Below are 15,374 nucleotides of genomic sequence, written 5' to 3'. Positions count from 1 at the left end.
ACACATCACAATACACAATAAAGACCCACCGCATTTTAATTTATTTCTCTGATTAAAGTCTAATAAATGAAATCGCCTTTTTTACTTTTCAATCTCTCGTATGAAATGTATTTATTCTGTTAATTACATTATATATTTGATAGTTCGATTTATGAGGAGAGTAACACAAAACAAGTTCTCTTTCTTTGCAAATTCATAAAAAAAGCATTGGTATTTTGGAACTTTTTTTACAAACTTATTAAAGTAATTCGTTAACACGATAAGAAAGTGCATTTGGGACGCTTGTAGCGCCGGCCGCGCCCGTGCCCGCGCCCACGTCCGCGCAGGGCCCCGCCCCCGGCACGCAGGGCCCCGCCCCCGGCGCGCAGGGCCCCGCCCCCGCCCTGTGGGGCTCCAACGGATTCGCCTCGTTCCCGCCAGGGCCCCCCACCTCTCAGCCGCAGACCAACAACACATTTGTGTCGGAAGCTAACTTCTCTAACGTATTCAATAACACCACAGATTCCGCAGGTAAGGAATGCACAAACAACAGGGTTGCCACACACGCAATAAAATAAATAATTTGTTAAAATCAATTCAAACTTGTAAGACATATCTTAAATTACGAATTTGTCTTATTGTAAAATTATTAACTTAGCAATATTTTTTTATCAGTTTTTATTTAGACAGCGAGTGGCAACCCTGTTTAACTTTCTTCTTTAAATGATCTGCTAGTAATTAACAATAATAGTTGGTGATGGTTAATTGTAATACTGTAGTTATATACTTAATGTAAATTAATTCCGCAAGCTGCGAACCCATTCATGGGTATGGGAGATCCGACTCAGCCGATGACCGCCTCACCCGCGAGGCCCCCTCCCCCGAACCTCCCACAGCCAAAGTCCGCCTTCGACGACCTGGAGGACGTGATGAGAATGTCGCTGGGCGGGTCCCCGGCGCGCCAGGCTCAGGCCCAGGCCCAGGGCCAGCCCATCACCCAGCAGCCGCTGGCGCAGCCCTTCGACATGCCGGTGCCCATGCCGCAGCCCATGATGTTCGGCTCTCCGGCACGACAGCCCATGATGCCGATGGCTATGGGTTCGATAATGCTTGCAGTCTCGATGTGCTTCTTTAACTTATCAATGCACTCGCCAGACGGCATTCAACGTGTTCATTTGTCTTTGATTACTTTTTTTTAAGGTTTTAGTTGTTTTTTTTCTAGCACATCTCTGCAGTAACTTGTATATAGCCTAGTAACGCTTGGTTTTTTAGTTGTTGATGGATAGTAATAAACATTTTGTTTGTTCAGGTTTTTTTTTTATTTCAGATTTATTTTTTATACGTCATTGTTCGGTATTTTTAATAGCTATATCGTTCTAATGTGATTCACATTGACAACCACATTTTTTTATATAATTTTCTCATCATGATGTGAATGCATAGATAAGACTTGATTATTTAAAAACAGTATTAATATAATATGTTTAATAGTAATTTTACCTTAAATATAGAACCTTATCTATGTATTTAAATTAATTTTTTAGCTACGTCATCAACAAGTTTGCACTCATTGCATGCAGTCAGTGTGAAAGTGTAACAAATAGCACGTTATGTTTATAGCAATAAGTTTGTTATCCGCAGGGCAACAACAGCAGCCGGGTAAAGTGCTGACAGGCGATCTGGACTCGTCACTCGCACAGCTCGCCAACAATCTCACCATCAATAAAACAGCAACAGCCCAAAAGTGAGTAGTAATTTGTGTTTTATGTACGCTACGTGTAAGGTTCAATTTTGAAGGTCTTGGTGAAATTATGATCTGCTACTAAATTCATTGGAAGCTATAGAAATTAGATTATTTATTTGACACATTAACTAGACATTTAAACGTCAATAGCCTAATGGTTAAGGGTACGGATTACCGATCACGAGGTCGGGGGTTCAAATCTCGCCATTCGACTATAGTCGTAAACCATATCCTAGCACAAGCTTAGAGCTTATTTGGAATTGTTAAAGAGATATTAGTAAATTTACACAAAAATCTGCTATTTTATATAAAAAAAATGTATGAAAGTGTATAATTGGACTTTGCAAGTATTGATATAAGGGTACGTATGTATGGAAAAAAATATTTCCTGAAATTAAAAAAAAAAAATCATTATTTTTAATATGAATGAATTAATTCCACAATAATTTAATAAAATTTTACTAATATTATAAATGCGAAAGTTTAGATGGATGGATGGATAGTCGTTTAACGGTATATCCAAAACAACTGCATGGATCTCGATGAAATTAGGCTTTTAGAATACAGTCTGGAAGAACACATAATCTACTTATTTTGTTTTTTTTAAATTCCGCGCGGACAAAGTCGCGGGCGACCGCTAGTACAGTCATAATTTCAGCATTGCAATGTATTTAATTTTTGATAATGCCAACTGTTCAATTGTAGAATAGATTTTTTATTCAAATTTAAATCAGTTTTAAGATTGTTTTCGTCTGATTTTTTAAATAAATTGTCGAGTGAAGCGAATGTACAATCATCTAGCTAGTAATATATTGATTAAAAAGTGTGATTTTTGTTATATATAATAGATAAATACAGAGACTTTTCACATTCAAAAAAATAGTTAATTTTTATTAAAAATTGAGGAAAGGAACTGTATTTAATTATTTTTTCAAGTTATGAATACTAGCAAAGGTATTTTACATACATTTATAATTGTCTAAGAAACTACCATAGATTTTTTTATTGTATAAAAATCTTTTTGTGATATTTAATTCATATAAAATGTATGCGGGGAACCTTTTAATGTATTCATAACTTTTTAATGAAAGCATCAACATAAATAAAGTGATAAGGGTTCCGTTTTTTTTCCTATGAGGTACGGAACCCAAAAAAAGAAACAAAGCTTTTTATAGTATTTAATTAAGATATACGCACGGTAAAGTTAACAAAAGCCAGTATTTACGCATAGTCTATGAAGATGCTTTCATTTAGTCTACATCCTTGCATTGTTTGTAAGAATGGGGTCTTCAAAATCTGTTTCAACTAAATATCTTGACAATTAAAATTTTACTCTTAGTTAACCATTGTGTGACAACCCTAGAATCTCAATATTAATATGTCACTTCCTAAGTTGCCAGCTAAGAGATATCTTAAGCCCCCTAAAGGCGAGCTTAAGCCCCCTAAATACGCCTCTCAAGGGTAACAGTCTGAACCTAAACCCCCTAAGTAGCAGCCAAAGCCCTCTGCTGCCCTCCTTAACCAAGGTTTAGTCTAAACGTCATCTGCATCAAGGCAAATAAAAACCGAGACGCCCCTTACAAACAATGTATTGATTGCTACCCCCCACGCACGCACATTCATTGCCCCCCGGCATGGTAGGCCGATGCAGTGGTCATCGCCGAAGAACGCCTCCAAGCCGGGCTGGAGCCCGCAGCCGATGCAAGCCACCACCGGCGCTGGTTACAGGCCAATGGTGAGTACCACACTATCACAATCACAACATTGCAATATGATAGGATACCTATGTGATAGAACGTATGATGATGATGTCTCTAAGATTGATAACAGACTTGACTCTTGGAAAATATTTATAACTGTTTATTCTTAACGATTTAACTTAAGTACTTACCGTGAGTTCCTGAAATCAAAATATCTGTATAAAATATATCGTTGTCCCTGTTTTTCATATTTGACAAAACAGAGATAACAATATGTTTTAAACGGGGATTTTAGTTTCAGAAACCCATGGTTAGAGTTGTTTATTTGTTTTTAATTTCGTCTAATTTAAAGAATAGTGAGTTTTAATACTTATAAATGTTTACATTGACTCCTCGTTCGACATTATCTATCCCTTTTCGCTTTTATTGTTGCATAATAATTTGCTAGCTATAAACGACTTAACTACTTTGACATTAAAGCTAGTTATCCTTTTTTATCTTTTGCTATCTCTCCCGTAGCATGCCAGCATCCCTTTTATTTTGCGTTTTCCAGGGCCCTGGCATGGCATTGCCACCAATGTCACACACACTGCCCCATACATACCATCCCCCGCATTATGTTATGGTAAGTTGCTGATTTATGTTGATTCTTTTATTTTTATGCTTATTACTTACCTTAAAACCTCTTTAGTTTTCTAATTTTTTTTTTAATTTTTTCCTCTTCAACTGTTAGACTTTATAAAGTGCCTGTAATCCTATGTAATGATAATAATCTTCATATTAATGTAGCAGATTAAAAGGTAATGTATTTAAAAAAATAATGTATGCACGAGTGTGTATTACTTTGCATGGTTAGTAATTTGTATGTGTGATGCCATGCAATCTATTTATTAATCATGTTCATTCACAGTTAGGTATGGTTTGCAAAAAAATCCATTGAAAGTACATTTTTAATATTATTTATTTTGCAATGGTTTTAAACTGTACTTCAAAAGAATTTTTTCTTGCGATACATCTTGTTATTGAAAATTAACACACAAATTTTAATAAATCCTTTCGTAATATGGTTCGAAACGTTTAGTTTTTATTTTGTCCATGTCTATTACAAGCAAAATTCTATTAACAATTAATTAACCAGCTAAGATTCTAAACGACTAAAAAAATTCACATTTAAAACAAAAATAAAGCTTTAAATTAAATAAAATTTTATATTCTGTGTCGTTTTATTGACACATATTCTTATCCCTTACAGTCTCTTTTAAAAAGACAGAGACAGACAGTCAAACAAGGATATCTGACCCGATGAGAGAGACGGTGCTATCGCGGTGAATTCTGTTAGGTATAAAACCTTCGTAGTCAAAGAAAATGGCTTAAAAGATAAAAAGACAATAGCTACAACACGAAAGAGTTTGTGAAACTTTTTTGACATTAACAGTAGGGCGCTAGTGAGCTATCTTAATTTAGTCTGACTTGCCTACCGGGTCAGATATCCTTGACTTATAGATTTATATATATTTAATTTTAAATTGAAAATACAAAACGATGTTTCCCCTTCCAGCAACAACCGGGCATGGTAATGGGCATGGGCCCAGGCATGATGGGCGCAATACCGCCCATGCGCCCAGCCATGCCCACGCAGCAAACCAACCAGTTCAGCTAAACCCGACACCTTTTATATTGAGTTTGTCATAACTTTAGAACTTCATCGGGATTCATTTAGACCCGATAAAGAGTTACATCTTATGAGATTAACAGATGTAATTGTTTACCTCAGATGGTTTTTTGCTTGTTAAATATTTTAGTTTTAAATTATACATTTTTATATAAATCATTATTTTTTTTTAAATATTAATTCCGCATGAAAAAAGATCTAATGTAAAAATTATCAAATATAATTTGCTCAAGTAGATCTTGAGTTATATTTGCTTAATAATAATAAAAAAAACTCAAACAAATTATATTAAATCATATAAAATGTAGAGTTTTTCAGAGTTCTTAATACATACGGGATTTTTTTAATACCTAGTTATTTCCTAAGACTACGAATCGCATAATTTAACAAGTAATAAAAATCTTGAGTAAATTACAATGAAGATCTCGATGATGTTCAATGCCAAATATCCGACCTGACTACTAAAATAAGCTACATCAATGCATTCTGATTTAATAATAATGTTAAAATATCAGGTATTATAAGATTCAAACTTTATGTCGGCTCATAGTTTGTTGCGAGCACATATACTTCGTGGTTTACCTTGGACCCATTGCGATTGAAGTGAATCGCACCCACAGATTTACAACACCCAAGCATTCTTTTTGACTCAATCTAAAGGTTAATTTAGACATAATCCGAGATAGTAAGAACAACTGTCGGCAGTCGGTTCACAGCGAGACAAAAGTACTGTACTGCCATATGTTTGTCTCGCTCTGTTGCGATTGCCGAGCGCTGGTTGAATCCGGATTAAGTCCAGATGAACTTTAGTACGTAATGTGGTTCGCAGCCAACTTTGTAGCTGCTATAAAATTTGGATGGCTCTATACAGTCAGATTTATGCGTGCTCAGGCTGAGATGTGGTCAGGTGGCATCATTTGCATTGTGTGCTGTTATCAGGTGCATCTGAAAGTTTTAGTTGATAAACTAGAGCCTACGATTGGCCAACTGTACATAAGTCAGTAATTAATATATTTTTTGTATGTATAAGTTACTGTTTATGCTAACCTTACTTAATGGTCAAGTCTCTTCAAAATTAACTTTAGTTTGGATTTTTTTTTCGTAATAATTATGTTATGAACGCTAATGCAGGTTTAGTGTAGACAAATTGTACGTTTTAATTAGTTATGAAATGGTGGGTACTATGAAAATATTTATTCGCAAAAATAATATCTATCGATCACATTCCATATTTGTATAAAGTGTATTTCTTTTTTAGTTTACTTTAAACACGTCTCTCCCGCCATAATTCCAAAGTGACAACTAAATGACATATGTCAAAGTGGTAATGACGTTTGACAGTTACGTCAAAGATTAAAATCACTTTATCTATGGTTTGCAATTTTATTTTAATACCATCTAAAATGTCAACGTTTAGCTTCGGGGTTGGAAAACTAATAATAATCGTTTATGTAGATTTATATTCTCTAGTAATACATTTTGTAGTTGCTAAAACCCGTTAATGTATTTCGAAATATACTAGTATCTTATTATGTATAAAGGAAAAATATATAAAGTTGTATACTAGGAAACCACGTATTTTAAAGGTATTTTTAAACAGAGATTTCAATAGCAATTACCATCTGTACTCACAAACTTTGTAAAGGAAGATTTTTGTTGCGGACATTCAATAATACAGAAATCATAGAATAAATATCCTTTGCGATAGTTTATACCTACACATGTTCGTAAGAAAATTTGTATATTTTAATCGAGTTATCATGTTACAATTGTTATGAAATTAGTCGTTATGTATATCGCTGTTCGTACTGAATATATTGACTAGGTGCTTACGTAGTTGCATCATTGCCAAGTTTAAGTTTTGGCAAATTAGCATCCCCAGATTACATCTAAAAGCCACTCTTTTAAAAAATTAAAAAAAAAAAATCATTTTGAAGCAAACGGCTGGTCCGTTATTATTTGAAAGCCCGTCAAAAGCGATAATGCCGCCATGTTATAGAGTTACCAGTTAAAGCTCAAATTAAATTTCTAAATTGGTAGAAAAAATAACGATTTAGTTTGATTTTAATTATAAAATAAAATACGGGATTCTTGGCAAAATTATAAAAAAACAAATTGTTATAACAGTATTTGGACAATATTTTTATTATCTTGAATTACACTTGATATCCCAGTTTCAAATCTTGTAAGTGTTATGTTTTAATGTTTTGCATGTAATTAAATGTTGGTTAAAAATCCCAAAAAGGATACAATACTTTGTGCTAACATATCCTTATTATGCTTAAATTAAGGTTTGCTATGTGATATTTTATTTTAAGACTGCATAGTAATTCGTAGTATTACAATCCACGTTCTTAAGATTTATTTTTAAATCCCTTTTTATTTCGATGTATTTGCGTTATATTTTTCGTTTGCACAAAGTATTGTCAAATGTTGCCATAATATACCCTTCAGTTTCGATCACTTTGGTAGTTTTGTGAGGATTTTATTTAGAAATATGGCAACACAGTCGAAAATTGCAGTTTATTAGAATATGATTGCAATTAATATCTATGTATATAGGCGTTTACATATTTAGTGCTGTTATGTATAACTTGGCCAATGTTTCTAGATACCTAATATAGGATTGAGATTATGGATTTACAACAGATTTTAATCGGCAAATGTCTACTTATTGCTGAATGGTATTTAATATCTTTTGCAATTTGTTTGAGATCTTTTGCTTTATCGCAATTTAAAAACAATTAGTATGACTATTTTGTGCAATATTATACAATTTATGCTTTTAAAAGTCAAAAATAATAATACATGTGGATCACAGTTTTTTTTTCCAACTGGCCGTACATATATTGTTAAAAATGTGATGTGTAATTGATTCGACTGATATGTTTGGAAGTACGGGCTTGCCTGTTTCTTTATTTTTTTTAAGTTTTGATTTTTATTTTTAATGTAATACACGAAACAATGTTCATGTTTTTGAATTGTTTTACACATCATTTGAAAATTTTAGTTGTACATTTTATTTTATGGATATAATTTAATGTTTTTTTTTGTTTTTTTTATGTAAATATTCTCGCTATGCTACTTCGCTAGCTGTTTCGTGCCTTTAGATACCCAATTTAGTTTATTTATGAAATGAATAAAAGAATTATGATGCACTTTTTGTTTTTTTATATATACCTTTTTGTTTACACTTCCATGGGTCCAGGCAAGTTTGTCGCACAGGAAATTAGTTCAAATATTTAATGTTACCATTAGAAATAATCTGCAATTAATATAATTAAAAATAGTATTTACCTCTTTATCCCTTGACAATACTAAATAAATACTTTTTATTACAAGATTTATTGTAACTAGCAACACTTATCAAATATCTAAATAAATGGTTAACTTCTAAGGCATTTTAGATAAAGTAGCAAAGTATTAAATTTTTCTATATTATTTGTATTACATTTATTTTGAAGAATGTTCTTTCATTTTAAATCATTATTTTGTTCAAAATGTCTTACCGAAAATGAACTAAGATATTTAAATCTTTGGAATACATTTGCTAGTTATTTTCTAGATTATAAAATTTAATGCAATCATCAAATTAAAAAAAATCATCGGTTGATACTTGAGGAACGAAAGAAAAAAGTCCCTCTCCATATTAAAAAGCACATTTTTGACTGTCGTCGACAATTAAAAATTTTATGTTTACTAGAATTAGATGTGAATAGGTGACCTAGAAAATATAATGAATACAATAAAACCTCCGCCGATTGAAAGTTGGCAACACATCTGCAATTGTCTATGGGCAGCGTTCTACATTTTGTGGAATTCAGGTGGCCACTTGCTCGTTTGTCACCTGTAATATAAAAAAAACCTAGTCATATATTTAACACAATTACAGTATTATAGTAGTATCTTACAGAGATTATTGTAAAGCTGTTATAATGTTTAGCTGAAATTAGTGGTTTATGACGTCATATTATATTGTTAGGACGATGACTGAAAATAATTATGTCGTGCCTGAAATACCTGAAACAATTTACACTCTAACCTTTTGAATAAAAAAACAAGTTCAATCTGAATTCGATACGAAAGGTTTTATTTGAATTCTCTTGGTAGTGTTAAAATATAGTATTTAACTTAATAATATAATATGATGTCATACTTTGTGAAAATATATATTTTTGTTAGAAGCAAACTATTCTATATATCTAATGTATAATCTGTCCTTGGTCGAAGAATATTCTAAAAAACGCTTTTCAAAGTGATGTATAATTATGTGTTTTGTTGTATCGTGATAGTAGCGATTGTCTATTTAACATACAATAAACAAATAAAATTAAATCAGTGTTTCATTCCCCACCCTTATCGTACAAAAACTTAGCCGCCGATATATACACATAGTGTTGAAAATTAATTTACGCTAGTAGCCTCATGGTGAAAGGCAGTAGTCGTTCTCGCGTTTTGGGTTCGAATCCCGCCATTTTCCTGCAGTTAACCAACAAAACGGTTTCAGCTAGTGCTGACCTTAAACTCCAAAGAGCGAGATTGTCCTATTCGTCTATTTAAAATTTTCACAAAAAAAAATAGTTGCAGTGAGTGATAAAAACAGCTTAATCGTCTCTTGGCCCCGTCGCTAGGGTTACCATTTTTTGCCTTAGGACTGATGATACTATTATATCATACCAACTATACTGTGGACACATTTCTTGATTTAGTGAAGTTATTAAAAAAAATTACATAACATTGGAGATATTTGATGTTTAGAATAAAACATTACGCGCATTTATGTTTTTGTGACATCACACCCATATCAGGAAAAGTATGTACTTTGAAAGGTTGGTAATTTTCCTTTTAATTACATAAACATTTTTAATGTAAAGTAATTAATTTAAGCTTTAGGTAAATAAAATGACCAAAATGAAAAGGTTTAAGTTTTGCAACTTCAGTTTATTTTTATTTTACGTATATATCCAAAATGTGTATGTATATTTTTCGGTCGGTGGAAAACTCGAACGCTTTGGAAAGTACTTTTATACTGGTCACACCGAGAGCAAATCAATCGATGACAGCGACGGTTTTGTGCAGTTTGTGGGAGTGACGACATTTTGTCAATAAATTGTAATTTTTCCCTAATTCGTATTTAAATTTGTAAAGTGTTTAGTGTAATAAGCCATAAAAATGGCAGACAATGAACAAAAAGCCATGCAGCTAATGGCGGAAGCGGAGAAGAAATTAAGTTCTTCAAAATCATTCCTCGGGTCTCTTTTCGGGTAAGAACAATGATTGTCCAATCTTTGTTGATTATTTAGATTTCACTTTTAATATGTCAATTACATTCAGTGTTAATACATTATAATACATGCAGAAACTGTATTTTGTACACTTTATAATAATTGCACAATTAATCCAACAAATCACAAGACTGAATCCCAGATGTTATTAATTAATTGTTTTTGACTAGTTAACTATTGCATGGATTCTAAATATTTTTTTTAATTACTGCGTAAAACAATTCTTCATTACTCTTAAGATTACTCTTAGTCACATCTTAGCTGTGACGCGTAAATTACGACATCTGAATCATAAAGGAATCATTCCTTTACAATCATCTAATTAATCTAACTGTATTATATCATAGAATTATACTAGACGTCTTTTATTCTTGCTAATATTTCTAACATGAAATTGTATCTTAACTTCTGTTGTAGAAACTGAACCACAGTACAAACTTTCTCTTTTCATTTGAGCTAAAACCTTACAAGAACAAATAAAAAGACTTTATTAATAATATGTCTTGACATATAATTACTTTAGTTACTTTGTATTTATCCTGACTAGTGTTAAATTTTTTTTTTTTTTATGTCATAAGATGGCAAACGAGCGAGCGGCCACCTGAAATCGCTAATATAGCGAAGTGACCGTTGCCCATAGACATATGCAATTGCATATGCGTTGCCTACCTTTAATCGACGGAGGAGGATGCACAGAAAGAAAATATTTTTTCCTTTCCATGCATCCTCTCACCCGGAAAGTCCCCTTCCACTTCCCATCCTATCCTTATAAGAAAAAGGGTGGGAAGGGAAAGAGGACTAAATTAGGCCTCCGGGACGCACACTCATCAGACGAAACGCGGAATTGCTTCCACTTCACGCCTGTCTTCTATGTGGTCGTGGTATTTCACCGGGCGAGCCAGGCCAATTCGTGCGAAGATGTTAAAGCGGGCTCTACCACTGTTAGATTTCATACTTTACTCTATAAACTACAATACATATTATAGTTACTTACTAAAAGAGTCTAAATTTTCTTTGTGTGCGCATATTATGCAATTTAACGTAGTCTAAAGACATCTCCATGCTTTCAGTTCTCAAGAATCCAACTATTCAGTTAATACTGAACTATTTTACAAAGGGGGATAGTACATTTCTTATAAATTAGTATGTTTTAGTAATTTACTAACATTTCTAGTGGTGGCATCAACAAAACTGGAATTAAGGCCTGTGCTGGTTTGTAAAAATATTTGAATGGTAGGATTTGATCCTATAACCAAATGATTGAATATCCACACCCTTATCTTTTAAGCTTTTGGTGACTAATTCACTTTTATTGTGGTCTCAAACTTGATTGCTTTCTTTATTCAGAGGATCATCAAAAGTGGAAGAGGCAGTTGATTGTTATCTTCGAGCTGCCAACCTATTCAAGATGGCTAAGAAGTGGTCGCAAGCTGGACAGGCCTTCTGCAATGCGGCACAGCTGCATCTCAAGGCTGGGGTGCGTCATGATGCGGCTACAAACTTTGTTGATGCCTCCAACTGCTATAAGAAGTGTGATCCTAATGGTATGTTTAATTATCCTCTTTTTACATACTTTGTCTTAGGATTAATGTACAATCTTACTAATATTATAAATGTGAAAGTGTGGATGGATGATGGTGGTTGTTATCACATACATAAGTCCAGTATGACTAAACAGAACTGGAAGAAATTATTTGGGTTAGTGCATAGAATACTAACTCAGTTTTTTTTATTTCACACCAATAATATTGTAGTCAACAGCCAGTATATTACAAAGTATTAAAATTTTAAACAAGACTTATCTTATTGAGTTTTTAAGTCTTAAAAGTTAAAATTTTTTTACAGTTTGTAAATGATATGTGAAAATAACTATATGGGTAGTTTTGTGTCATGGAAAAAAAAAACATATTAAATATCTCAAATAGGTTGATAAATAGAATGAGAATGGATTTAAGTATGTGCCATAAGGATGAGACAAATATGGGTCATGTGATCTGGCTATATCCAACAATGCCTTATGTCTATAAAGTTCATTGAACTCAAATAGTGAGTCGTTTTAATCTGGCTTTAAGCCAAAATGACATTCTTTATGTAATGCCCTTTCAAATTACAGTTTATTGGAAAATTAATTCTATTTATATTTAACTTTGACTGTTTGAATAAAATAGCTTTTGCCCATGCCTCCGTCAACACAGAATTCCCAAAGAAATTTACCTTCCCACCCTTTTTCTTATAAGGAAAGGATGGGAAGTGGAAGTGGACTTTCCGGATGAGAGGATGCATGGAAAGGGAAGATATTTCCTTTCTGTGCATCCTCTCCTCCGTCAATTAAAGGTAGGCAATGTATATGCAATTTCGTATGTCTATGGGCAACGGTCACTTCGCTATTTCAGCGATTTGCCACCTTGTGATATCAAAAAAATTTAAGTAGTAGCCTATTAGATTATTTTATTTGAAGGTTTATTATGACATATATTTAGTTAAATTATTAATAACTACACTATGTTTAGTTACAATTTATAAATTTCTTCATTTATATATTAATTTATATCACTATCAAATGTTAGGAGGGAAAATTGGTTGTTTATCTATAAAAAATTATAAAGAGGACAGACTTCTTTGGTTGTTCCCACTGAATTGGCTCCGAAAATACCCGATTTGAAAAATTGTATTATAGAGTAATTTTTACAGAAACTACACTATAGTGGGGTGTTACATATGTTTTCTGTGTGGACATCTGCTTAACACAATATTTATCGATTTCTTTAAGATTCAATATTTTATCTTTTATCTTATCTATGTGTAAGCGCTTGTTTTGTTTCGTGATTATGTGTATTACATCATAAAGTCAACGTTCAAACTGCTTGATAGATTTATTCAAGGTCATTATTTTGATCTTTTATATTGATTACAATTTACCGGAAATTTTTAAAAAGTATCATTCATTTAGCAAAATGCCAGAGGTATAAGTGCCTTTTTTCACTAAACGACTAACTGCGTAATTTTTGTGTGTTGAATTCGCGTTAGTGGAAATATAAAACGTACCTCTATGAAAGTGAACACTTCCAATCGCTACGTGGAAATTAGTATTAACCTTTCGTTTTCGGACTTTATTTTTTGTTGCTTGCAATAATTAACATCTCTCGTGACCTTAAACATAATGAATTGGAATTTTCATTGATTTAATTTAACAAAATATACGATCGCCATTGATGCATACGCAATGCGGTAAAACCTCGCGTTTATTGTGAGCTTTTATACGGCAAAGAGTATAAACAATTATAAAGTTAAAAAAAAATCCTTTTAGAGAGTTATGTTACAAAATAATTTGACGTATTTTACAGAGGCAGTGTCCTGTTTGCTGAAGGCGATTGAGATTTATACCGACATGGGACGGTTCACTGTCGCGGCTAAGCATCATCAGGTAAATTATAGAATAGAGGCGCTGGTGTTATTCGTATAAATGAAACTTATTTATCATTCCCTATGCCTCTTTGTAAATATAGAGTCGTAAAGATTCGAAACTAATATGTATTCGAGTCGCGATCTCTAGATACAACTTGGAATCGTCGATGCGAGTCATTCAACATTTCAACTGTATAGATTTGCTCTGCCATCTTAAAAAGTAAAGCAGCTTTTTTTTAAATATTGATGCCGACAAATACGTAGCGACTGACTGGCGACGAAAGAATATAATGTCAGCAACGTGTCCCAGCGTAAGAACATCTTAAGTATTGTATAAGTGACTAGGCGACTTTTATCGTCGTTAACAAAGTGTTTATATTTTAGAACATAGCGGAGTTGTACGAGACAGAGGTCGTGGACGTGTCCCGAGCGATGCAGCACTACGAGCAGGCTGCTGACTACTTCCGCGGCGAGGAGTCCACCTCCTCCGCCAACAAGTGCATGCTCAAGCTGGCTCAGTACGCCGCCCAGCTCGAGCATTACGACAAGGCTATACAGATATACGAACAGGTTAATGAGTTTTACAGCTAATAATATAAGATATCTATATAAGAGTCTATAGCGCCTGCCTTGCTTTTGGTACTTGTGCACCTAAACCGTGTTGTTGGAAGCATCTCGTGTATTCCTAGCCATCAGAACCTTTGGTTACACCCAATATTGCATTTTCACTGTATTTTAAAAACACTACAGTAATTTAAGCGTGATTTCCACTAATCAGATAGCGAAGTCATCGCTGGACAACAGCCTGCTGAAGTACAGCGCCAAGGAGTACATGTTCCGCGCGGCGCTGTGCCACCTCTGCGTGGACCTGCTGAACGCGCAGCACGCGCTCGACAAGTACTGCTCGCTCTATCCAGCATTCGCTGACACGCGCGAGTGCAAGCTCGTCAAGGTAATATTCATATCCGACTCGAAGGATCAAATCATTTCTCTTTTAAATCACGGAAACACTTAAAATGTGAATGTTTTTCTACTGAACAGGATATCCCTTTCATTTTTTTTAAAGAAAAGTAGATAACAATAATTTGTGCAAACTATTAGTTAGTAGAAAATGATGGTAACACATATTTCAGGAGCTTATCGAGCACTTGGAGGATCAGAACGTGGACGCGTTCACCGAGGCTGTGAAGACGTATGACAGCATATCGCGCCTCGACCAGTGGTACACCAGCATGCTGGTGCGCATCAAGAAGCAGATCAACGACAACCCTGACCTACGCTGAGCTGACAACACTCGCAGCCTCGCTACGTACGCGTATACGCGCACCTACTGACATGTATACTTGTTCCTAGTGACGAGTATACTTGTTCCTAGTGGCGAGTATACTTGTTCCTAGTGGCGAGTATTCTTGTTCCTAGTGGCAAGTATACTTGTTCCTAGTGGCTAGTATACTTGTTCCTAGTGGCGAGTATTCTTGTTCCTAGTGGCAAGTATACTTGTTCCTAGTGGCTAGTATACTTGTTCCTAGTGGTGAGTATACTTGTTCCTAGTGGCTAGTATACTTGTTCCTAGTGGTGAATATACTTGT

At 33.9% G+C, this 15,374-nt stretch overlaps 2 protein-coding genes across 8 annotated transcripts in view; both read left to right on the top strand.

The window, feature by feature from the left end:
- The window catches only part of lap (phosphatidylinositol-binding clathrin assembly protein lap), a 31,041-nt gene extending 25,445 nt beyond the window's left edge, over positions 1–5,596 (top strand). For 6 of the 7 annotated variants that reach the window (XM_013310611.1, XM_013310609.1, XM_013310608.1 and 3 more), the window contains 5 exons: positions 289–510; positions 1,621–1,723; positions 3,365–3,458; positions 3,977–4,048; positions 4,982–5,596. In XM_013310611.1, the coding sequence (XP_013166065.1) occupies positions 289–510; positions 1,621–1,723; positions 3,365–3,458; positions 3,977–4,048; positions 4,982–5,083 (593 nt within the window). In that variant the 3' untranslated portion in view covers positions 5,084–5,596. The remainder of the gene's footprint in view (positions 1–288; positions 511–1,620; positions 1,724–3,364; positions 3,459–3,976; positions 4,049–4,981) is intronic. The other variant, XM_013310612.1, reaches the window with a different exon arrangement.
- A 4,543-nt stretch (positions 5,597–10,139) lies between these two features.
- alphaSnap (Alpha-soluble NSF attachment protein) lies at positions 10,140–15,340 on the top strand. The gene is made up of 6 exons (XM_013310845.1): positions 10,140–10,359; positions 11,728–11,924; positions 13,725–13,804; positions 14,170–14,355; positions 14,564–14,737; positions 14,919–15,340. The coding sequence occupies exons 1-6, from the start codon at positions 10,268–10,270 to the stop codon at positions 15,066–15,068; spliced, it is 879 nt and encodes a 292-aa protein (XP_013166299.1). The 5' UTR covers positions 10,140–10,267; the 3' UTR covers positions 15,069–15,340.
- The last annotated feature ends 34 nt before the right edge of the window (positions 15,341–15,374 follow it).

Source organism: Papilio xuthus, unplaced genomic scaffold (genome assembly GCF_000836235.2).
Source record: "Papilio xuthus unplaced genomic scaffold, Pxut_1.1 DF827714.1, whole genome shotgun sequence".
Lineage (NCBI taxonomy): Eukaryota > Metazoa > Arthropoda > Insecta > Lepidoptera > Papilionidae > Papilio > Papilio xuthus.
This window is presented reverse-complemented; position numbering and strand designations above follow the sequence as displayed.

Coding starts and splice junctions, on each gene's coding strand:
- alphaSnap (XM_013310845.1), top strand. CDS start 10,268: ATGGCAGACAATGAACAAAAAGCCATGCAGCTAATGGCGGAAGCGGAG. Junction 10,360..11,727: donor TTCCTCGGGTCTCTTTTCGG/GTAAGAACAATG, acceptor TTCTTTATTCAG/AGGATCATCAAAAGTGGAAG. Junction 13,805..14,169: donor TCGCGGCTAAGCATCATCAG/GTAAATTATAGA, acceptor TTTATATTTTAG/AACATAGCGGAGTTGTACGA.